At 48.7% G+C, this 24,819-nt stretch overlaps 1 protein-coding gene across 50 annotated transcripts in view; it reads left to right on the forward strand.

The window, feature by feature from the left end:
• The window catches only part of DMBT1 (deleted in malignant brain tumors 1), a 110,204-nt gene that overhangs the window by 6,380 nt on the left and 79,005 nt on the right, over positions 1 to 24,819 (forward strand). For 46 of the 50 annotated variants that reach the window (XM_049103226.1, XM_049103244.1, XM_049103220.1 and 43 more), the window contains 12 exons: positions 521 to 568; positions 2,333 to 2,371; positions 3,148 to 3,471; positions 5,261 to 5,302; positions 6,059 to 6,382; positions 11,426 to 11,455; positions 12,329 to 12,352; positions 13,873 to 13,902; positions 17,859 to 18,182; positions 19,101 to 19,130; positions 20,003 to 20,026; positions 21,545 to 21,574. In XM_049103226.1, the coding sequence (XP_048959183.1) occupies positions 3,213 to 3,471; positions 5,261 to 5,302; positions 6,059 to 6,382; positions 11,426 to 11,455; positions 12,329 to 12,352; positions 13,873 to 13,902; positions 17,859 to 18,182; positions 19,101 to 19,130; positions 20,003 to 20,026; positions 21,545 to 21,574 (1,117 nt within the window). In that variant the 5' untranslated portion in view covers positions 521 to 568; positions 2,333 to 2,371; positions 3,148 to 3,212. The remainder of the gene's footprint in view (positions 1 to 520; positions 569 to 2,332; positions 2,372 to 3,147; positions 3,472 to 5,260; positions 5,303 to 6,058; positions 6,383 to 11,425; positions 11,456 to 12,328; positions 12,353 to 13,872; positions 13,903 to 17,858; positions 18,183 to 19,100; positions 19,131 to 20,002; positions 20,027 to 21,544; positions 21,575 to 24,819) is intronic. The other 4 variants (XM_049103221.1, XM_049103227.1, XM_049103223.1 and 1 more) reach the window with 4 other exon arrangements.

Raw genomic sequence — 24,819 nt, forward strand, 5'->3', positions numbered from 1 at the left:
TGGCCTCCCCCAGAGAGTATGGTCCTCCATGCAGTCACTTTAGAATGGGTTTATTTTAGCATTTGGGGATACATCTTTGAAAACTACTACTTTCTTAGTTGGGGCCACCTTCTCAGAAACATCTTGATGATGGTAGATATTTGTCATTTGAGGGTGTTGATGAGCTATAGAAATAGATAGTTGGTATTGGAAATGTGATCTTGTTAATCAGGTGGGCCCGTTAATTAATGAGGTAATTTTTTTTTGGATGGAGACAGTGGGAGCGGGGGGGTTGGCAGATGATGGCAAGAGCAAAGAACATCTCTGATGGCATTCCAGCTTTGAATAAGGACTGGCAAAATGACAGAGAGATGATCTCTGTCTCATAAATAAGAAACACAATGACTCTACCCACTTATTTTAGCAGTGGGTAGAGTTTCTGGGTATCTGCACCTAGCCCTTATTCCAGAGCTGAAGAAGAAGGCCAGCTCTTCTCAAATGAGGGCCAACATTGAATGACCTCTTCTTTCCTCCACTCCAGTTTCTTTTTCTACCACAGAGGCACCCCTGGCAACAACTGAGGCAGAAGGTAATATTTGTTATATGGGATCCCTATGGGCTCATTACCTGCACCCATGTGATCATCTCTGATCCAGAAGAGGTGTAAAAGATGTAAGAGATAGGAGTGGTCAGTTCCCAAGTGAGAACCTATGAACAAGGCCTCAGGCCTAAATGGGTTACCCTTCCATGGACCATGTCCCTGAGATTGGGGAGAGATCAACCTACAGGAACTTCCAAGGAATTCCAAGGAGGAGCTCAGTGTTCAGTCTCCAGGGGGGGTCCTGTTGCTCATGCTCAGTGCTTACCCTTATGATACTGCATGCTGATGGCTGGCCAGGCTGCGGTATTGGGTCTCTGGCTGCAGGGCCTGGAAAGGCAGATGCAAACCTGCTGGAGCAGTATCCTCACCTTCCTGTGCTCTTTCTTGAGCCCATTTGAGGCCACTTTGGTTCATTCTCAATATAGAGGAGCCATGGTCCTTGAGCTTCTGGGCATCAGAGGTCTCATGCACACACCATCGCCCCCAGTGAGAGAGTTGGGAGGGGCACCTCCAATGAGAGAGCTGGGAGGTAGTCAATACAGCTTGGGTTTCTGGCAGCCTGGGCTTTGGGAAGGAAAGTCATGGCCTATATCCCATGGAAAAACTTGGCCCTAGAACAGGAGAAGGGTAGCCTCCACACAAAGACTCCTGACTAGAAGTCAGCATGAATCAGTTGGGAATCTTAATGGTACACATATCAGGCATTTCCATTCCTCAGACGTGGGCTTTCCTGTGCCTAAAGCCCACGGGGTGAGGTCTGACTTTTTCTCTTCCCTATGATTAAGGACACAGGTATCACTAAAGCTGAGGATGAGACTGGCTTTATTATAATTTACCCACATCTCTTCCCAAGATTCTTATTTGCAGCAGCTATAAGAGAAGAACCTGCTCCTCTCTATAGTGGTTTCCCCTGAGAGGCCTGCTATGTATTAGGAGTAACAGCTGAGCCTGACTAGTTCTCAATACAACTAGTCCATCCAGGGGGTGCAATGAGGGGCTCAGGGGCTTGGCTATGTGATTATGACCCAGGACTGCAGATGGGACTTACCTAGAGCTACTCTTGTCAGAACCTCAACTGTGGGGTGGAGGAGGGAATCATACTTCCTCTAGATCTGAAAAGACCTCATGTAGAAGCCCAGTAGGGAATTCAGAAATAAAATGAATGCTCTGTTGGCAGTGGGCTAAGAGGTGCTCTCAGGTCATCTCCTCTTTAAGCCCTTGCACCCCGTAGTTTCTTTCTGGGGCCTGGAACAAACACCATAAGTCCTTGAAGCAATTTGAAAATCATAGGTTTAAAGCCACAATCTTACTTAATGGGTAAACATCAGAAGCATTTTCACTAAAGTAAAAAGGCAAGAATGGTCTTCAGGACCCCTGTCATTTAACATTGTGCTAGAGATACTAGCCAACACAGTTAGACAAGAGAAATCAACTGGAAGCATAAAGATTAGAAAATTAATTTTAGCATCTATCTCCTGAAGCCCTGCATAGGTCACATGTGGGATGGTTAGAATCAAGGTCAGTAGGTTGATAAAGAGATACCCCACCACCACCACCAAATAGCTTTTTAGAATGAAAGAATTTGAGGCTTGACAGGTTTGTACCCTTTTCCAAAGTCACAAAGCAAGATAAAATCCAGGTCAGAAATGACATCTCCTTAGCAGATTCTACTTTACTTTCAGTCTTTGATTCTCCTCAGAGAGAAACTAACTTTACATTTTCTGTCCCCCCTTCTACAATCTGTCTATGAAGAAAGCACTACAGAGTACACTGTGGCTACTGGTGCAATAGGTAATGAATAATTTTATTTGGTTCTCTTTCTGTAGATAATGATGCCAACTATATACTTGGGTTTCACTCTTGTTCAGAAAGATTTCTAGGGGATGAGGTGAGAGAGAGTGTTGTATGCAGATAGCACAAAGGAAGATCCCTTGTGAACCAGGGCCCAGCTTGAGTTGGAGCCTCCTTCATTGTCCATCTGTAGTGGGTGGAGGAGTCATTTGAAATGTGGAATCTCCAGGATCCTGGGTGCTTTGAGTCAGAGACCAGTAGCGTCAGTCTCTAGCCTACAGCACCAGCTGTCCCATCTCATAAATCTGCACTGGCTTCAGCCATTTTAGCCCCAAAGACTTGTCAATGGGGCCAGGAGAAGCATGTGCAAAATGTCAACCTCAGCCAACCCGAGACATATGTCAGAACTCCTCACAGGACATCCTGATGTCATCAGACTTCTCTTCAGCATGGGACAGTCATGGATATGCTACCCCAAGAAGTTGAGCTGTGTCTCTGGTTTGCCCAGACAAAGAATATGTGGATAGTCTTAAGTCCTCCAGGCTGCAAACTAAGGCACATTTACTTTCCCCTGAAGTTCTAGTGGCTAGGGTTGGGGAGAAAAGTCACTGTCCTTTTAACCACAAAGAATTCTAACTCATGACATGTTAAGAGTCCATCCCAGTCAAAAATCTCTCAGAGATCTTTGCCCGTTATGAAGTGCTCTGAATATGATAGAGTCTTAAGACTTAGTCATTGGTGGCAACATATAAGAAAAATGTTATGTCTTCATTTAGGGACTGAATTGAGTTTAGCCCTGAGGCTGGTGGGCGGAAGTAACCAATGTCAGGGGCGTGTGGAAATGCTATATCAAGGCTCCTGGGGCACCGTGTGTGATGACGACTGGGACATCAATGATGCCAACGTGGTCTGCAGGCAGCTGGGCTGTGGCTTGGCTGTGTCAGCCCCCGGGAATGCCCGGTTTGGTCAAGGTTCAGGGCCAATTGTGCTAGACAATGTGCGCTGTTCTGGGAATGAGTTCTACCTGTGGAACTGCTCCCACAATGGCTGGAACTTGCACAACTGTGGCCATGGTGAAGATGCTGGTGTCATCTGCTCAGGTGGGAATGAAACATTTTTATCTCTTTCTCTCCCTGAGATTGTCTTTGATGGGAAGAAACATACTACCCACAACAAGCCCACATCCAACCCTCTCTGAGATACCAAGGTTTCCTGGAGGCAGCAGGCTACTGAAGTAAAATGAAAAGTAACATGTAGGGTCTGCTATCCTCCCCTATTTGGCTAATAGAGAAAGGTCAATAATGTTGCAGCAATGATGGCATAGAGGGTGAAAAGGACCATCCACTATTCATGGGGCAGAAAAAAATGGGCCTCATTCTTCTCGGCATTTGCTCAGTCCACATCCCATTTCCCAAGGCCTTACTTCTCAAGGCAAACTTTTTGGGAATGTGGCTGGAAAATGAAACAATTACCTTCACTCCTTTATGGTTGTATTATTCAGTATCTTCCATGAAGCTGACTCAGAAAACAAGATTGCAGTCCAAATTGTGAATTGGAGAGGGCAGTGATGAGCACTGGGGAAGTGGGGAAGGTACAGTGAATGGCAGTTCACTAGTACATGGAATACTAAAGAAACACAGGAATATGGGGCTCAAGTTGACCCCCTATAGAACCCTGAAAACCCTTGTAAAGACTAGGAGCATTTCGCCTGAGCTGGAGGAATTAGGGTATTTCTAAATTAACCATTCAGATTCACTCTTGCTATTCCTAAATGGAGTGAACACAATGGATTTGGTGGCCTGTTCCAGGCCAGGAGGTGACATTTGACCTCCTGGAATGTCACCTTCAGGCCCAGCAAGGCAGTCATTAGCAGTGGAACCCCCAGAGAACAGAGAGAATCATGGTGGGCCCTGGCTCTGTCTACCCTTAGCGCACGTGGACGCATGATCTTAGTAGGTATAGAAAGATTTTCTTTGACCTTTGATCCCATTAAGACACCTGTGTGTTTTGTGTCTGACTCATATTTCTTTCTCACATCTACTCAGTCCCAGTCCACAGTTGGGTCAGGTAAGTCCTCTGCTACCCTACTCAGAATATCCCTATCTTTGGTCCCACCCATCCCTGTTCCCATGAGTCTGGGTGAACTATTGCTCTTTGTATAAAACCGGTGGGAACCTGTTGTTTCCCCCTGTCATTGAGTCTCCAACAGACTGTTCTTAGTTAGACATAGGACTCAAGGGGTCCCATCTTTCCATCAGTTCATGAGTTTTCATCTAATCCTTTCAGTGTTCTAAGAGATAGCTGCCGGCAGGCTCAGAGACCTGGCCATGGGTGCCATGAGTCTCAGCTGGAATGCAGCTTGGGCTGACAAGTTGAGTGGGAGTATGGATGCTGATGACCAATGAACTCCTACTGAAATGTCATCTGAGCAGGCTGGATACTGTCCCTTGCTCAGAGCTTGCAATAGCCTCAGAATCATCAGGTCACATGTATCTCCAAAGTGACAGGGACAGAGCCCAGGAAATGGGGGTGGAATAAGTGATGGATGTGTTCTGGATACAGGGCTACCTAGTTGGCTCCAGGTTGACCCGCGATGACCCTGACTCTTTCTTCCAGGCTTCATATGGGAATCCCCTCAGTTGTCCATGAGTCAAGATAGACAAGTGGCAAGGGTTTTCTAAGCGACAAAAGAACACGCCAGGCTAAGAGATGTGGAGGGACCTGGCTGATGTACACAAGGCCTTTGTCTCAAAAAAGCTAGCAGAGCACCCCCAGGTGGAAGGTGGAAGGATGCAGATATACCACTCTGAGGATGCCTGCCAAAACCAGTTTACAAACACCACATTCCATGTTGTCTAACTCTGGTCTTTACCTTTTTGCCATATCCAGCCACCTGGATTCCCACCACCATAACTTCAACAGCAGAAGCAGGTAAATATATCAGTCCACCCTCTCTGGATGAGCTTTGAGAGAAAGTCTGGGTTTGTACGTGACAGGAGGAGTCTCAGGGTGTGCCCTTCCTTATCCTTGTTCCTGTGTGTGTGTGTGTGTGTGTGTAGAGCTGGGGGATAGTCGGAGAAATCTCTGAAGATAAGGCTGTGGGTGTAATCTTAGGGGCTGGCCACCTGCCATTGGGATCCTGGGCTGATGTGCAGCAAAGATCCTCCCCTAGGTGCTCTGTGTACACCGTAGAAGCCCCTCAAGTACTGCTGGGACCTTACTTGTGGCTCCCAGGCCATGGTGGATAGCCAAGGGAAGCGGGGGGGTGGGGGGGATGTGCTAGCTCTGCACCCTGCTTGCCAAGGTGCATGATGTCGGGGGCTTTGGCAGAACCAAGGCAGGATGCCACAGAATCAAAAAGCTGCCCGATAGGGCGGTGGTCTTGGCCTGTGTCAGTAGCTCTGGAGCTCCATACTGGGTGGGCCCAGTGCATGTTGGGCTCGTCGAGCATCTCACCTCCATAAAGCTCATGGGATGCTTCTTTACATGAGAGCATCCTTAACTCTGAGTTGATTGAGAGGTCTCTGCTCCTTTACCTGTGGTGAAGATTAACCTCTGGGCATGTTCAAAGGTCATTACCTGCCCAGGAGACTGAGACCAGGAAGAAGCCCCTCGGTCGACAAAACATTTTAAGCTTATTGCCTTAGAGATACACATGGAGGAGGGTTTCTGCTCTTATTCCTTCAGAGACTGATTCAGGTTTGGCCCTGAGGCTGGTGAGTGGAGGTGACCGGTGTCAAGGCCGCGTGGAGGTGCTGTACCAAGGCTCGTGGGGCACCGTGTGTGATGATGACTGGGACACCAGTGATGCCAACGTGGTCTGCAGGCAGCTGGGCTGTGGCTGGGCCACCTCGGCCACCGGAAGTGCCTACTTTGGTCAAGGCTCAGGCCCGATTGTGCTGGACAACGTGCGCTGCTCTGGGTACGAGTCCTCCCTGTGGAGCTGCAGCCACAATGGCTGGAAGGTGCACAACTGTGGACACTCAGAAGATGCAGGTGTCATCTGCTCAGGTGAACCTCAAAAATCCCAGTCCCCTTTCATGGTGATCTTTACTGAGAACAGACACACTTGCCCATGCCAGGGTGCCCACCTGATCCTCTTCCAGATATGCTGCTGTGCCTTGCCAGCTTTCCTAAGGAAGGCTGGCTCCTGAAGGGCTATATAGGGTCACAACAGGGACGCAGCCCCTCCCTTGTGGATCTATAATGCTTTGGAGCCTCAGTGGCACAGGGGATGGAATGGCCCATCTGCCACTTAGTGAGAAGACACAAGGAGTCCCTTCCACACAGTAGGATCGTCTGTTCAGTCCACAACCCTCTCCCCAGGGCTTTTCTTCTCAGTACACATCTTTGGGGGATGTGGGTGGAAAATGAGCCACCTTGGCTCCGTCATGATTTTGTTATTCTGGGTCCTCCATGAAGTGATCTAAGAGAACAGGAAGCCTCTACATTGGGAATTTGGGAGGGCAGGAAAGAGACTTTGAGAAGTGGGAAAGGTGCAGTAAATGGCAGCTCCCCAGTACACGGAATGCCAAAGAAACACATGGGACTATGGGGAACAATTTGACCTCCTACAGGAACCCTGAAAAGGCTTGTAAAAATTGGGAACATTGCACCTGGGCTGGTGGAGTTGAGATCTTAATAGGCTAACTCTCAAACTTATTCTTGTTGTTCCCACGCTGAAATAGTACAATGACTTGGGTGGACTGTGCCTGGCCTCCCGGTGATATTCCACCTCCCGCAATGTCAGCATTCAGGCCCACCAAGGCAGGCAAGGGGAGTGGGACATAGGGTGGGGCAGGACTGAGAGATGACGACTGGCCATGGCTCTGTGTATTCAGGAGCTCACAGAGGCATAATACCAGTAGGTATAGGATGAATGTTTTTATCTTTGATCCAGTTGGGACAGCAGTGTGCTTTGTGTCTGACTTGTGTCCCTTTCTCACAGCTGCTGTCTCCCAGTCCACACCCAGCCAGGTGAGTCTTTAGGGACTCTTCTTGGAAGGTCCCTATTTTGCCTGTCCTATCCATCCCTCTTCTTCCCATGTGGGGGGAAACTACTGCTCTCTGAAGAACTTGTGGGTACATTTTGTGCCCCACACACAGTCACTGAGGCTCCAACAGGCTGCTCTTAATTTAACAAGTCCTTCCCATGGTAAGCATCCTGCAGATCCTGCTGAAGTATCCACATTCACCCAGTAGTCAAAAAGCCTGGGTGAAATTCCAGAATCTGGAGTTCAGTGTCTGAATTTCCACCTGGTCCAGTGTGCAGGTTGCCTTTAACCCCAAGAGCTATTATTTTCCATCACTTACCGGTTTGGGCATACTCATTCACCATGTTTTTGTGTGTAAGTGACAGCAACCCAGCTCAGCTTCTGATATGCTAGCAGAGAGCTAAGGGGTGCTCACATGTAGGAAATTTAGAGCAGGTGTAGCTTTGGGAACACCAGGAAGTAGAAGTTTTAGGACTGTCTGCCACCAGCTTTTGTCCTGCCTCCGGTTTCTAATGTGAATGGGCTTCACCTTTGCTTTGCTTACTCCACGTGAGGGGTAGTTGCCAATCCCAAGCCCCTGTGTCACCAGGAGAAAGGTCTTCACTAGTCCCTGGTCTCTGGCTGACATATCCTGGAATGAGTTTCAACAGTCTGTTTGGCAATACCTGCTTCACTAGAACCATGTCCCTGTGCTCTGTGGGCTGGTCATCTGGGTCCATATGCCCACCTTCATATTCCCCAGGGGAGAGGTGAGGAAGTGGCTCTAGGCCCTCCTTGAACCTCATGGAAAGAGGTTTTAACTGGTTTGTTTAATAAAAGGAATGGTGTCAGGGCAAGAGATTTGAGACATGAAGAGGACACTCCCCTGTCAGAGCCTGACCCTCTCCCAAGGTCTCCCTGCTGTGTGCTGCCCAGGCTCCTAGAGTCCCTACCCAGAGCCTTGCCCCACTGTGAGAATATCAGCCCACATTGGCCCTTGCTCAAGCTGACCTCTGTCCCAGCATGAGGGTCTGAGTTGCTAGAGCAGTATCTATGTGGGAAGTGAGAGAGCTGGATGGCCCCAAGACCTGGTGCTTGTATTCCTTTGGGATGGTAGGAGTCTCAGCTCATGCTAGTTACATCCTCCAGTGAGACTAGGATCATGGGACTCAGTGACCCAAGACTGGAGAAAAGTCAGAGTTATTGCTTCTCTGCCCTCTCATCATCTGTGCTTCTCCCTATGTAAGTGTTAGCATTGTACTGTGTGCTGTGGAGAGGCTTTTAGGCTACTGACGGAATGCTACAGCCCTCAACAACAACACGGTACCAGAGTTTCTCACCACATCTAATGGATATCTCATTCCCTGAACCGGTCACATCCCAATCTACTTTCCCTTGACCATCTGCTCTCTGCCTTGCCTCTCTCTTCTCTCTGGATTCGTCAGTTCTGGACATTTCCTGTGAATGGAAGCAGCTATCAGGTGGTCTTTTGTGACAGGCTTCTTTCAGGCCACAGACTTTCTCAAGGTCCACCATGAAGGGGCGTGCAGACATTGGCAACATGCATCTCCACCCATATATGAATCCCCTTCACCTGTTGCCAGACGTGTTTACTGTTTGATCTTTGGGTATTTTCAATAGTATTCCCAGCAACATATGTATCTATCTATCTATCTATCTATCTATCTATCTATCTATCCATCTATCTAATTTATATATATATATAAATTACCTATTTCTATTATTTGGGTTATATCTAGGAGTGGGAATGCGGTTGATATGATGATTTTCTGTTTACATTTTGTGGATGCCCAGAAGTGTTTAGGGTAGCAGATGGACCAAATTCGGTTTCCCCCTGGAGCTTCTGAGGGTTCCGCTTTCTCCACATCCTCGCCAACACTTCTTCATTCTCTTTTATTGTAGTCATCTAGTGGGCGGGAGGTGCTCTTTCACTGTGGTTAGGACTTGCATCTCCTGCAGGCTAGTGATGGTGGGGGTATGTTCATGAGCTTGCTGCACGTGTCCTTCTTCTTCAAAGAGCAGAGCCCTCACGTTTTAGACACCTGAAGGTCTGAGGACCAGGTATGGTCAGTGCGCGGGGCCAGCCCTTTGGGTAGTGAAGGCAGGGTCCAAGGGAGACTGAGGAATCATGCTGTGTCATCTAGTACTGAATGTGGCAAGTGACCTTCCTGCAAGGAGGCCTAATGCTACTACGTTTTGTTTCTTTTCTGCCACCCAGAGGCCACCACAGCTCTAAGTATGCACAGCTCCAATTCAGTGACAGTTACTACTACCCATTGTCACGATTATCAAGGAATGTTTAAGATTCAGTACAAGCCTGGGGCTGGAGAGAACAAGAGCAAATGATCATCGGAAAAAGATCCTTCAGCCCAAGCTTTGGGTCCAGGAGGAGCGTCCCTGATATAGGACAGTGGGGTGAAGGTAGACCTTCCGAACACTACGATGTAGGACAGCATCGTGGCTGCTGGTGGCTGCTGTGTTGGATCCCTGGGCCTGAAGCAAGTGTTCAGGGTGGTCCAGTGGTCCGATGTGAGGAAGCGGGCTTCTACTTTCCCCTTGTATATGGGGTTCAGGATTGAAATCCTGACGTTGTGGACAACCATCAGTGAACATGTGTTAGTCCACTGACATTCAAGGATAGCATCAAACGGGCCCTTGAGTTGGAATGAGGTTGAAGGCGTTTAGGAGAGTCCTGTTGCTGGGGAACATTAATTGAACCCACAGCATGCACCCCCTGAAGGGAATGGTCCAGTACTGAGAGTGCAGGAGTTCTTCCTTCAAGGACACAGAGAAAGACTGTTTTCCTGTCTTCTGCCAGGGACCGAATCGGGTTTGGCCCTGAGGCTGGTGAACGGAGGTGACCGGTGTCAGGGCCGCGTAGAGGTCCTGTACGGAGGCTCGTGGGGCACCGTGTGTGATGACGACTGGGACACCAGTGATGCCAACGTGGTCTGCAGGCAGCTGGGCTGTGGCTGGGCCACCTCGGCCCCAGGTTATGCCCGCTTTGGTCAGGGCTCAGGCCCGATTGTGCTGGACAATGTGCGCTGCTCTGGGCACGAGTCCTACCTGTGGAGCTGCCCCCACAATGGCTGGAACTCACACAACTGTGGACACTCAGAAGATGCAGGTGTCATCTGCTCAGGTGAACCTCGAAAATCCCAGGTCCCCATTCTTAGTGATCTTTCCATCTGATAATTATACGGGTGCCCCCATGACTCTCTCCCGGATGTGCTGTGCCTTGCCAGCTTTCCTGGGGACAACTGGTTCCCTGTAATGGAACATTAGGGGCAACTCCCTCCCGTGTGGACCTGTATTGCTTTGGAGCCTCAATGGCACAGGAGGTGAAGAAGACCATCCGTCATGCAGTGGGCAGTGGCTATGTGCCCTTTCTGTCAGTAAGACCATCTGCTCAGTCTACATCCTATTTCCCAGGGCGTTACTCCTCAAGGCACAGGTTTTGGGAATTTGGTTGTAAACTGAACTACCTTCACTCCATGGTTTGTTATTCTGGGTCCTCCTTAAAGCCAATTCAGAGAACAGGATGGCAGTTTCAATTGCCAGTTCTGAGGGCAGTGAAGAGCACTTGGGAAGTGGGGAAGGTGCAGGAAACGGCAGCTCACTAGAACATGGAATGACAAAGAAATACATAGGACTATGGGGACCAAGTTGACCTTCTACAGTAATCCTAAAAAAGCCTGTAAACACTGGGAGCATGGCACCTGACTGGTGGAATGGGGGTCTCAATAGGCTAACTGCCCAGATTCACTCTTGCTGTTCCCACTTGCTAATAGCAAAATGGCTTTGGTGGCCTGTCCTGACCTGGCAGTGACATTCCACCTCCTGAATGTCAGCATTCAGGCCCACCATGGCAGGCAAGGGGAGTGGGACATAGGGTGGGGCTCCCACAGGACTGAGAGATGATGGCAGGCCATGGCTCTGTGTATTCAGGAGCTCATGGAGGCTAGATCTCAGTAGGTAGGGGATGAATTTCCTTGACCACTGATCCAGTTGGAACAGACGTGTGCTTTGTTTCTGACTGCTGTTTCCTTCTTTTTCACAGATGCTGTCTCTCAATCCACACCCCAGCCAGGTGAGTCTTTGGTGACCCTACTTGGAATGTCCGTTTTGCCTATCCCATCCATCCCTCTTCTTCCCATTTGGGAGGAAGTTACTGCTCTTTTGAGAACTTATGGGCATATTTTGTGTCCCACCCAGTCACTGAGTCTCCATCAGGCTGCTCTTAAGTAGACATGGCGCTCATGAGTTTTCACCTAGTCCTTCCACAGTTGCAGGAGAGAGCTGACCACAAGTTCAGAGACCAGGCCATGGGTGCCTTGAATTTCAGCTGTATGCAGCTTGGGCTGACAAGTTGAGTGGGAGAATGGAACCTGATGACCACTTATGTCTTCTTGAAGGGCCATCAGAGCAGGCTGGAACCTCTCCACAGCTCAGGGCTTACAAGATCCTCAGATTCATCAGCATCCAATGTATATATCCATAGTGGTGGGACAGAGCCCAGGGGATGGGAGTGATGGATGTGTTCTGGGTACAGGGCTACCTAGTTGGCTCCAGGTTGACCCTCGATGACCCTGACTCTTTCTTCCAGGCTTCATATGAGAATCCCCTCAGTTGTCCATGAGTGAAGATAGACAAGTGGCAAGGGTTTTCTAAGGGACAAAAAAACTCGCCAAGCGAGAGATGTGAAGGGACCTGATTGATGTAGGCAATGCTTTGTCACAGATAAGTTAGCAGAGCAGTCGACTTGCACAGCACACCCAGGAGGAAAGTGGCAGGATGCAGATGTGCAACTGTCATGACCCTGTGAAAAATGATCACAATGCCCCTTTTACTCTCAGCTAGCAGAACTCCCCAAACCCCACTGTCCCTGTCCTATGTACTCATTACTTGAGCCACGTTTGTTCTATTTCCATCCATTCTAATCCTATTTTAATTTTCTCTGCAGATTGGTGGTATACAACTACCTATGGTAAGCATCCTCAGTGCTGGCTTAAGCATCCAAATCACTCCATAGTCAACCAGACTGGATGAATTCAGATGTTGAGATTGGTGTCTGACCTCACCTCCCCATCCAGTGTGTGTGGGGGTTCCCTTTAGCCACAAGAGTTATTTTTCCAGCCTCCTACCAGTTTGGGGAGATGTCAGTCATGACGTTTTTGTTTGCATTTGACAAGAACCCAGTTCAGCTCCTCTAAAGCTAGCAGAGAGCTCAACTCAATGGCTCTCACATGTAAGATATTTAGATCAGATATACCTCCAGGAACACTGGGATACAGAAGTTTCTAATCCTTTGTAATCCTGCTTTGTGTTTCTCTGAAGATTGGTGGGATACAACTCCCTAGGGCAAGCATCCTGCAGATCCTGAAAAGTATGCAAATTCTCCCAGTACTCAACTGGTTTCAGGGAAATTCTGAAATCCTGAGTTTGGCATCTGACCTCACCCCCTGGTCCTGTGGGAGGGAGGTCCTTTATTATCAGTCAACCTCCAGTTTGGAGATATATCAGTAAGTGATAGAGGAAACCAGCTTGGCTTCTCTTATCCTAGCACAGAACTATTATATCAAAGTCCTCACATTTAAGATGTTTCGAGCAGGTGTACCTTCAGGAACTTCAAGTGTGGATGTTTCATGACTATCTGCCACCAGATTTTCTTCTCTCTCCTGTTTCTTATGTGGACGGGCTTCACCCTTGCTTTGCTTTCTGCATGTGAGAGGCAGTTGCCAACCCCAAGCCCCTGTGTCATAAGAGAAGGACTCTACTTGTGCCCTGATCACTGACTGGCATTTCCTGGAAAGAATCTAGGTAGCCTGTTTGTCAAAAACTGCTAGAACCTTGTTCCTGTGTCTGATGGGCTGGTCAGGATCCATATGCTCACCTTCATATTACCCTAGGTAATGGAGAGGAGTTGGCACTAGGCCCTACTGGAACCTCATGGAAAGACATTTTGACTGGTGTGTTTCATAGAAAGGATAGTTTGTCTGCCACAAAATCAGTGCAAAAGATTTGAGACATGAAGAGAACACTGCCCTGTTGAGTTTGGCCCTCTCCCAAGTACTATCTGCTGAGTGCAGCCCTGGCTTCCACAGCCCCCACACAGAGCCCTACCTCTCAATTGCTGTCTCAGCCTATGTTGGCCTCTGCTCTTGAACTGGCCTCTGGTCCAGTCTCAGGGTCTGAGTTGACAGTGCAGTATGGGTGGAAGAACTGAGAGGGTTGGATAGTCCCTCGTGCCTGGTTGCTTGTCTGCCTGACAGTGATATTCAACCTGCTGGATCCTAAGTCCTCAGCCACATTGAGGCAGACAATGGCAGTAGGACATAGGATTAGGCTCCCACAGGACTGAGAGGCTATGGCAGGCCATGGCTCTGTCTACTCAGGATCACATGGAGGCTTGATCTCAGGACGGATAGATAGGATGATGTTCTCTGATCTTTGATTCCGTTGCAACACCCATTTGCTTTGTGTCTGACTTGTGTTTCTTTCTCATAGCTCCTCCACCCGAATCAACCATCCAGCCAGGTAAGTCTGTGCCACCGTATTTGGAATGTTTCTTTTCTCCTTTCCCATCCATCCCTTTTCTCTCCATTTCGGGTGAATCATTGCTCCTTGAGGACCTTGTGGGCACATTTTGTGGTTCCCAGTCACTGAGCCTCTAACAGGCAGCTCTTACGTGGACACGGGATTCAAATGGCCCCATTTTCCCATCATCCATGAGTTATCATCTAATCCTTTCCCAGCATCCCAAGAGACTGTTGCCTACCAATTCAGAGAACTAGCCATGGGTGCCAAGATTTTCAATTGAAATGCTGTCTGGGGAGACAGCAGAGTGGGAGAAGGAGCCATAGGGAGCACTGATGTCTTCTTAGAGAGCCGTCAGAGCAGGCTGGATCCTTCCCAATGTTCAGGATTTGCATCACCCTCAGATTTATCACAATCCAATGTGTATATCCAAAGTGGTAGGGACAGAGCCCCAGGGATTTGAGACCACTATGAGAAGAAGGTGCTCTAGATACGGGATATACAGCTGGCTCCATGTTGACCCTGAATGCTCCTGACTCTTTCTTCCAAGATTCCTGTGAGGATCTCCTGCGTCATCTATGAGTCAAGATAGACAAGTGGCAAAGGTTTCTAAGGGACAAGGGACATGCCAGGCTGAGAGATGTGGAGGGATCTGGCTGATGTACACAAGGTCTTTGCATCAGAAAAGGTATCAGAGCAGGAGGCTTGCACAGCCCCTCCCCCTGCAGGTGGAAGGGGGCAGGATGCAGGTGTGCAAGTGTCATGATGCCTGCCAAAATCTCTCATGATTCCCCCTTTCCCCTCCAGCTAACAGAACTCACCAGAAGCCACTGTCCCTGTCCCACTGACTCATCACTTGAGCCAAGCTTGGTTCTATTTCCAACCTTTCTAACCCTGCTTTGTGTTTCTCTGCATATCGGTGGTATACAACTACCAATGGTCAGCATCCTCAGTGCCTGCCTAAGTATCCAGATTCACACCATAGTCAGCCCGACTGGATGAAACTCCAGATTGTTGAGTGTAGTGTCTGACCTCACCTCCCCATCCAGTGTGTGTGGGGGTTCCCTTTAGCCACAAGAGTTATTTTTCCAGCCTCCTACCAGTTTGGGGAGATGTCAGTCATGACGTTTTTGTTTGCATTTGACAAGAACCCAGTTCAGCTCCTTTAAAGCTAGCAGAGAGCTCAACTCAATGGCTCTCACATGTAAGGTATTTTGATCAGATATACCTCCAGGAACACTGGGATACAGAAGTTTCTAATCCTTTGTAATCCTGCTTTGTGTTTCTCTGAAGATTGGTGGGATACAACTCCCTAGGGCAAGCATCCTGCAGATCCTGAAAAGTATGCAAATTCTCCCAGTACTCAACTGGTTTCAGGGAAATTCTGAAATCCTGAGTTTGGCATCTGACCTCACCCCCTGGTCCTGTGGGAGGGAGGTCCTTTATCCAAACGTGATTATTATCAGTCAACCACCAGTTTGGAGATATATCAGTAAGTGATAGAGGAAACCAGCTTGGCTTCTCTTATCCTAGCACAGAACTATTATATCAAAGTCCTCACATTTAAGATGTTTCGAGCAGGTGTACCTTCAGGAACTTCAGGTGTGGATGTTTCATGACTATCTGCCGCCAGATTTTCTTCTCTCTCCTGTTTCTTATGTGGACGGGCTTCACCCTTGCTTTGCTTACTCCATGTGAGGGGCAGTTGCCAATCCCAAGCCCCTGTGTCACCAGGAGAAAGGTCTTCACTAGTCCCTGGTCTCTGGCTGACATATCCTGGAATGAGTTTCAACAGTCTGTTTGGCAATACCTGCTTCACTAGAACCACGTCCCTGTGCTCTGTGGGCTGGTCATCTGGGTCCATATGCCCACCTTCATATTCCCCAGGGGAGAGGATGAGGAAATGGCTCTAGGCCCTCCTTGAACCTCATGGAAAGAGGTTTTAACTGGTTTGTTTAATAAAAGGAATGGTGTCAGGGCAAGAGATTTGAGACATGAAGAGGACACTCCCCTGTCAGAGACTGACCCTCTCCCAAGGTCTCCCTGCTGTGTGCTGCCCAGGCTCCTAGAGTCCCCACCCAGAGCCTTGCCCCTCTGTGAGAATATCAGCCCACATTGGCCCTTGCTCAAGCTGACCTCTGTCCCAGCATGAGGGTCTGAGTTGCTAGAGCAGTATCTATGTGGGAAGTGAGAGGGCTGGATGGCCCCAAGACCTGGTGCTTGTATTCCTTTGGGATGGTAGGAGTCTCAGCTCATGCTAGTTACATCCTCCAGTGAGACTAGGATCATGGGACTCAGTGACCCAAGACTGGAGAAAAGTCAGAGTTATTGCTTCTCTGCCCTCTCATCATCTGTGCTTCTCCCTATGTAAGTGTTAGCATTGTACTGTGTGCTGTGGAGAGGCTTTTAGGCTACTGACGGAATGCTACAGCCCTCAACAACAACACGGTACCAGAGTTTCTCACCACATCTAATGGATATCTCATTCCCTGAACCGGTCACATCCCAATCTACTTTCCCTTGACCATCTGCTCTCTGCCTTGCCTCTCTCTTCTCTCTGGATTCGTCAGTTCTGGACATTTCCTGTGAATGGAAGCAGCTATCAGGTGGTCTTTTGTGACAGGCTTCTTTCAGGCCACAGACTTTCTCAAGGTCCACCATGAAGGGGCGTGCAGACATTGGCAACATGCATCTCCACCCATATATGAATCCCCTTCACCTGTTGCCAGACGTGTTTACTGTTTGATCTTTGGGTATTTTCAATAGTATTCCCAGCAACATATGTATCTATCTATCTATCTATCTATCTATCTATCTATCTATCTAATTTATATATATATATAAATTACCTATTTCTATTATTTGGGTTATATCTAGGAGTGGGAATGCGGTTGATATGATGATTTTCTGTTTACATTTTGTGGATGCCCAGAAGTGTTTAGGGTAGCAGATGGACCAAATTCGGTTTCCCCCTGGAGCTTCTGAGGGTTCTGCTTTCTCCACATCCTCGCCAACACTTCTTCATTCTCTTTTATTGTAGTCATCTAGTGGGCGGGAGGTGCTCTTTCACTGTGGTTAGGACTTGCATCTCCTGCAGGCTAGTGATGGTGGGGGTATGTTCATGAGCTTGCTGCACGTGTCCTTCTTCTTCAAAGAGCAGAGCCCTCACGTTTTAGACACCTGAAGGTCTGAGGACCAGGTATGGTCAGTGCGCGGGGCCAGCCCTTTGGGTAGTGAAGGCAGGGTCCAAGGGAGACTGAGGAATCATGCTGTGTCATCTAGTACTGAATGTGGCAAGTGACCTTCCTGCAAGGAGGCCTAATGCTACTACGTTTTGTTTCTTTTCTGCCACCCAGAGGCCACCACAGCTCTAAGTATGCACAGCTCCAATTCAGTGACAGTTACTACTACCCATTGTCACGATTATCAAGGAATGTTTAAGATTCAGTACAAGCCTGGGGCTGGAGAGAACAAGAGCAAATGATCATCGGAAAAAGATCCTTCAGCCCAAGCTTTGGGTCCAGGAGGAGCGTCCCTGATATAGGACAGTGGGGTGAAGGTAGACCTTCCGAACACTACGATGTAGGACAGCATCGTGGCTGCTGGTGGCTGCTGTGTTGGATCCCTGGGCCTGAAGCAAGTGTTCAGGGTGGTCCAGTGGTCCGATGTGAGGAAGCGGGCTTCTACTTTCCCCTTGTATATGGGGTTCAGGATTGAAATCCTGACATTGTGGACAACCATCAGTGAACATGTGTTAGTCCACTGACATTCAAGGATAGCATCAAACGGGCCCTTGAGTTGGAATGAGGTTGAAGGCGTTTAGGAGAGTCCTGTTGCTGGGGAACATTAATTGAACCCACAGCATGCACCCCCTGAAGGGAATGGTCCAGTACTGAGAGTGCAGGAGTTCTTCCTTCAAGGACACAGAGAAAGACTGTTTTCCTGTCTTCTGCCAGGGACCGAATCGGGTTTGGCCCTGAGGCTGGTGAACGGAGGTGACCGGTGTCAGGGCCGCGTAGAGGTCCTGTACGGAGGCTCGTGGGGCACCGTGTGTGATGACGACTGGGACACCAGTGATGCCAACGTGGTCTGCAGGCAGCTGGGCTGTGGCTGGGCCACCTCGGCCCCAGGTTATGCCCGCTTTGGTCAGGGCTCAGGCCCGATTGTGCTGGACAATGTGCGCTGCTCTGGGCACGAGTCCTACCTGTGGAGCTGCCCCCACAATGGCTGGAACTCACACAACTGTGGACACTCAGAAGATGCAGGTGTCATCTGCTCAGGTGAACCTCGAAAATCCCAGGTCCCCATTCTTAGTGATCTTTCCATCTGATAATTATACGGGTGCCCCCATGACTCTCTCCCGGATGTGCTGTGCCTTGCCAGCTTTCCTGGGGACAACTGGTTCCCTGTAATGGAACATTAGGGGCAACTCCCTCCCGTGTGGACCTGTATTGCTTTGGAGCCTCAGTGGCACAGGAGGTGAAGAAGACCATCCGTCATGCAGTGGGCAGTGGCTATGTGCCCTTTCTGTCAGTAAGACCATCTGCTCAGTCTACATCCTATTTCCCAGGGCGTTACTCCTCAAGGCACAGGTTTTGGGAATTTGGTTGTAAACTGAACTACCTTCACTCCATGGTTTGTTATTCTGGGTCCTCCTTAAAGCCAATTCAGAGAACAGGATGGCAGTTTCAATTGCCAGTTCTGAGGGCAGTGAAGAGCACTTGGGAAGTGGGGAAGGTGCAGGAAACGGCAGCTCACTAGAACATGGAATGACAAAGAAATACATAGGACTATGGGGACCAAGTTGACCTTCTACAGTAATCCTAAAAAAGCCTGTAAACACTGGGAGCATGGCACCTGACTGGTGGAATGGGGGTCTCAATAGGCTAACTGCCCAGATTCACTCTTGCTGTTCCCACTTGCTAATAGCAAAATGGCTTTGGTGGCCTGTCCTGACCTGGCAGTGACATTCCACCTCCTGAATGTCAGCATTCAGGCCCACCATGGCAGGCAAGGGGAGTGGGACATAGGGTGGGGCTCCCACAGGACTGAGAGATGATGGCAGGCCATGGCTCTGTGTATTCAGGAGCTCATGGAGGCTAGATCTCAGTAGGTAGGGGATGAATTTCCTTGACCACTGATCCAGTTGGAACAGACGTGTGCTTTGTTTCTGACTCCTGTTTCCTTCTTTTTCACAGATGCTGTCTCTCAATCCACACCCCAGCCAGGTGAGTCTTTGGTGACCCTACTTGGAATGTCCGTTTTGCCTATCCCATCCATCCCTCTTCTTCCCATTTGGGAGGAAGCTACTGCTCTTTTGAGAACTTATGGGCATATTTTGTGTCCCACCCAGTCACTGAGTCTCCATCAGGCTGCTCTTAAGTAGACATGGCGCTCATGAGTTTTCACCTAGTCCTTCCACAGTTGCAGGAGAGAGCTGACCACAAGTTCAGAGACCAGGCCATGGGTGCCTTGAATTTCAGCTGTATGCAACTTGGGCTGACAAGTTGAGTGGGAGAATGGAACCTGATGACCACTTATGTCTTCTTGAAGGGCCATCAGAGCAGGCTGGAACCTCTCCACAGCTCAGGGCTTACAAGATCCTCAGATTCATCAGCATCCAATGTATATATCCATAGTGGTGGGACAGAGCCCAGGGGATGGGAGTGATGGATGTGTTCTGGGTACAGGGCTACCTAGTTGGCTCCAGGTTGACCCTCGATGACCCTGACTCTTTCTTCCAGGCTTCATATGAGAATCCCCTCAGTTGTCCATGAGTGAAGATAGTCAAGTGGCAAGGGTTTTCTAAGGGACAAAAAAACTCGCCAAGCGAGAGATGTGAAGGGACCTGATTGATTAGGCAATGCTTTGTCACAGATAAGTTAGCAGAGCAGTCGACTTGCACAGCACACCCAGGAGGAAAGTGGCAGGATGCAGATGTGCAACTGTCATGACCCTGTGAAAAATGATCACAATGCCCCTTTTACTCTCAGCTAGCGGAACTCCCCAAACCCCACTGTCCCTGTCCTATGTACTCATTACTTGAGCCATGTTTGTTCTATTTCCATCCATTCTAATCCTATTTTAATTTTCTCTGCAGATTGGTGGTATACAACTACCTATGGTAAGCATCCTCAGTGCTGGCTTAAGCATCCAAATCACTCCATAGTCAACCAGACTGGATGAATTCAGATGTTGAGATTGGTGTCTGACCTCACCTCCCCATCCAGTGTGTGTGGGGGTTCCCTTTAGCCACAAGAGTTATTTTTCCAGCCTCCTACCAGTTTGGAGATACGTCAGCCATGAAGTTTTTCCTTGCAATTGACAAGAACCCAGTTCAGCTCCTCTAAAGCTAGCAGAGAGCTCAACTCAATGGCTCTCACATTTAAGATATTTAGATCAGATATACCTCCAGGAACACTGGGATACAGAAGTTTCTAATCCTTTGTCATCCTGCTTTGTGTTTCTCTGAAGATTGGTGGGATACATCTCCCTAGGGCAAGCATCCTGCAGATCCTGAAAAGTATGCAAATTCTCCCAGTACTCAACTGGTTTCAGGGAAATTCTGAAATCCTGAGTTTGGCATCTGACCTCACCCCCTGGTCCTGTGGGAGGGAGGTCCTTTATTATCAGTCAACCTCCAGTTTGAAGATATATCAGTAAGTGATAGAGGAAACCAGCTTGGCTTCTCTTATCCTAGCGTAGAACTATTATATCAAAGTCCTCACATTTAAGATGTTTAGAGCAGGTGTACCTTCAGGAACTTCAAGTGTGGATGTTTCATGACTATCTGCCACCAGATTTTCTTCTCTCTCCTGTTTCTTATGTGGACGGGCTTCACCCTTGCTTTGCTTTCTGCATGTGAGAGGCAGTTGCCAACCCCAAGCCCCTGTGTCATAAGAGAAGGACTCTACTTGTGCCCTGATCACTGACTGGCATTTCCTGGAAAGAATCTAGGTAGCCTGTTTGAAAAAACTGCTAGAACCTTGTTCCTGTGTCTGATGGGCTGGTCAGGGTCCATATGCTCACCTTCATATTACCCTAGGTAATGGAGAGGAGTTGGCACTAGGCCCTACTGGAACCTCATGGAAAGACATTTTGACTGGTGTGTTTCATAGAAAGGATAGTTTGTCTGCCACAAAATCAGTGCAAAAGATTTGAGACATGAAGAGAACACTGCCCTGTTGAGTTTGGCCCTCTCCCAAGTACTATCTGCTGAGTGCAGCCCTGGCTTCCACAGCCCCCACACAGAGCCCTACCTCTCAATTGCTGTCTCAGCCTATGTTGGCCTCTGCTCTTGAACTGGCCTCTGGTCCAGTCTCAGGGTCTGAGTTGACAGTGCAGTATGGGTGGAAGAACTGAGAGGGTTGGATAGTCCCTCGTGCCTGGTTGCTTGTCTGCCTGACAGTGATATTCAACCTGCTGGATCCTAAGTCCTCAGTCACATTGAGGCAGACAATGGCAGTAGGACATAGGATTAGGCTCCCACAGGACTGAGAGGCTATGGCAGGCCATGGTCTGTCTACTCAGGACCACATGGAGGCTTGATCTCAGGACGGATAGATAGGATGATGTTCTCTGATCTTTGATTCCGTTGCAACACCCATGTGCTTTGTGTCTGACTTGTGTGTCTTTCTCATAGCTACTCCACCCGAATCAACCATCCAGCCAGGTAAGTCTGTGCCACCGTATTTGGAATGTTTCTTTTCTCCTTTCCCATCCATCCCTTTTCTCTCCATTTCGGGTGAATCATTGCTCCTTGAGGACCTTGTGGGCACATTTTGTGGTTCCCAGTCACTGAGCCTCTAACAGGCAGCTCTTACGTGGACACGGGATTCAAATGGCCCCATTTTCCCATCATCCATGAGTTATCATCTAATCCTTTCCCAGCATCCCAAGAGACTGTTGCCTACCAATTCAGAGAACTAGCCATGGGTGCCAAGAATTTCAATTGAAATGCTGTCTGGGGAGACAGCAGAGTGGGAGAAGGAGCCATAGGGAGCACTGATGTCTTCTTAGAGAGCCGTCAGAGCAGGCTGGATCCTTCCCAATGTTCAGCATTTGCATCACCCTCAGATTTATCACAATCCAATGTGTATATCCAAAGTGGTAGGGACAGAGCCCCAGGGATTTGAGACCACTATGAGAAGAAGGTGCTCTAGATACAGGGATATACAGCTGGCTCCATGTTGACCCTGAATGCTCCTGACTCTTTCTTCCAAGATTCCTGTGAGGATCTCCTGCGTCATCTATGGGTCAAGATAGACAAGTGGCAATGGTTTCTAAGGGACAAGGGACATGCCAGGCTGAGAGATGTGGAGGGATCTGGCTGATGTACACAAGGTCTTTGCACCAGAAAAGGTATCAGAGCAGGAGGCTTACACAGCCTTCCCGCCCCCGCAGGTGGAAGGGGGCAGGATGCAGGTGTGCAAGTGTCATGATGCCTGCCAAAAACTCTCATGATTCCCCCTTTCCCCTCCAGCTAGCAGAACTCACCAGACGCCACTGTCCCTGTCCCACTGACTCATCACTTGAGCCAAGCTTGGTTCTATTTCCAACCTTTCTAACCCTGCTTTGTGTTTCTCTGCATATCGGTGGTATACAACTACCAATGGTCAGCATCCTCAGTGCCTGCCTAAGTATCCAGATTCACACTATAGTCAGCCCGACTGGATGAAACTCCAGATTGTTGAGTGTAGTGTCTGACCTCACCTCCCCAACCAGTGTGTGTGTGGGTTCCCTTTAGCCACAAGAGTTATTTTTCCAGCCTCCTACCCGTTTGGAGATACGTCAGCCGTGAAGTTTTTCCTTGCAATTGACAAGAACCCAGTTCAGCTCCTCTAAAGCTAGCAGAGAGCTCAACTCAATGGCTCTCACATGTAAGATATTTAGATCAGATATACCGCCAGGAACACTGGGATACAGAAGTTTCTAATCCTTTGTCATCCTGCTTTGTGTTTCTCTGAAGATTGGTGGGATACAACTCCCTAGGGCAAGCATCCTGCAGATCCTGAAAAGTATGCAAATTCTCCCAGTACTCAACTGGTTTCAGGGAAATTCTGAAATCCTGAGTTTGGCATCTGACCTCACCCCCTGATCCTGTGGGAGGGAGGTCCTTTATTATCAGTCAACCTCCAGTTGGAGATATATCAGTAAGTGATAGAGGAAACCAGCTTGGCTTCTCTTATCCTAGCGCAGAACTATTATATCAAAGTCCTCACATTTAAGATGTTTCGAGCAGGTGTACCTTCAGGAACTTCAGGTGTGGATGTTTCATGACTATCTGCCGCCAGATTTTCTTCTCTCTCCTGTTTCTTATGTGGACGGGCTTCACCCTTACTTTGCTTACTCCATGTGAGGGGCAGTTGCCAATCCCAAGCCCCTGTGTCACCAGGAGAAAGGTCTTCACTAGTCCCTGGTCTCTGGCTGACATATCCTGGAATGAGTTTCAACAGTCTGTTTGGCAATACCTGCTTCACTAGAACCATGTCCCTGTGCTCTGTGGGCTGGTCATCTGGGTTCATATGCCCACCTTCATATTCCCCAGGGGAGAGGATGAGGAAATGGCTCTAGGCCCTCCTTGAACCTCATGGAAAGAGGTTTTAACTGGTTTGTTTAATAAAAGGAATGGTGTCAGGGCAAGAGATTTGAGACATGAAGAGGACACTCCCCTGTCAGAGCCTGACCCTCTCCCAAGGTCTCCCTGCTGTGTGCTGCCCAGGCTCCTAGAATCCCCACCCAGAGCCTTGCCCCTCTGTGAGAATATCAGCCCACATTGGCCCTTGCTCAAGCTGACCTCTGTCCCAGCATGAGGGTCTGAGTTGCTAGAGCAGTATCTATGTGGGAAGTGAGAGGGCTGGATGGCCCCAAGACCTGGTGCTTGTATTCCTTTGGGATGGTAGGAGTCTCAGCTCATGCTAGTTACATCCTCCAGTGAGACTAGGATCATGGGACTCAGTGACCCAAGACTGGAGAAAAGTCAGAGTTATTGCTTTTCTGCCCTCTCATCATCTGTGCTTCTCCCTATGTAAGTGTTAGCATTGTACTGTGTGCTGTGGAGAGGCTTTTAGGCTACTGACGGAATGCTACAGCCCTCAACAACAACACGGTACCAGAGTTTCTCACCACATCTAATGGATATCTCATTCCCTGAACCGGTCACATCCCAATCTACTTTCCCTTGACCATCTGCTCTCTGCCTTGCCTCTCTCTTCTCTCTGGATTCGTCAGTTCTGGACATTTCCTGTGAATGGAAGCAGCTATCAGGTGGTCTTTTGTGACAGGCTTCTTTCAGGCCACAGACTTTCTCAAGGTCCACCATGAAGGGGCGTGCAGACATTGGCAACATGCATCTCCACCCATATATGAATCCCCTTCACCTGTTGCCAGACGTGTTTACTGTTTGATCTTTGGGTATTTTCAATAGTATTCCCAGCAACATATGTATCTATCTATCTATCTATCTATCTATCTATCTATCTATCCATCTACCTAATTTATATATATATAAATTACCTATTTCTATTATTTGGGTTATATCTAGGAGTGGGAATGCGGTTGATATGATGATTTTCTGTTTACATTTTGTGGATGCCCAGAAGTGTTTAGGGTAGCAGATGGACCAAATTCGGTTTCCCCCTGGAGCTTCTGAGGGTTCCGCTTTCTCCACATCCTCGCCAACACTTCTTCATTCTCTTTTATTGTAGTCATCTAGTGGGCGGGAGGTGCTCTTTCACTGTGGTTAGGACTTGCATCTCCTGCAGGCTAGTGATGGTGGGGGTATGTTCATGAGCTTGCTGCACGTGTCCTTCTTCTTCAAAGAGCAGAGCCCTCACATTTTAGACACCTGAAGGTCTGAGGACCAGGTATGGTCAGTGCGCGGGGCCAGCCCTTTGGGTAGTGAAGGCAGGGTCCAAG

Source organism: Canis lupus, chromosome 28, assembly GCF_003254725.2.
Source record: "Canis lupus dingo isolate Sandy chromosome 28, ASM325472v2, whole genome shotgun sequence".
Lineage (NCBI taxonomy): Eukaryota > Metazoa > Chordata > Mammalia > Carnivora > Canidae > Canis > Canis lupus.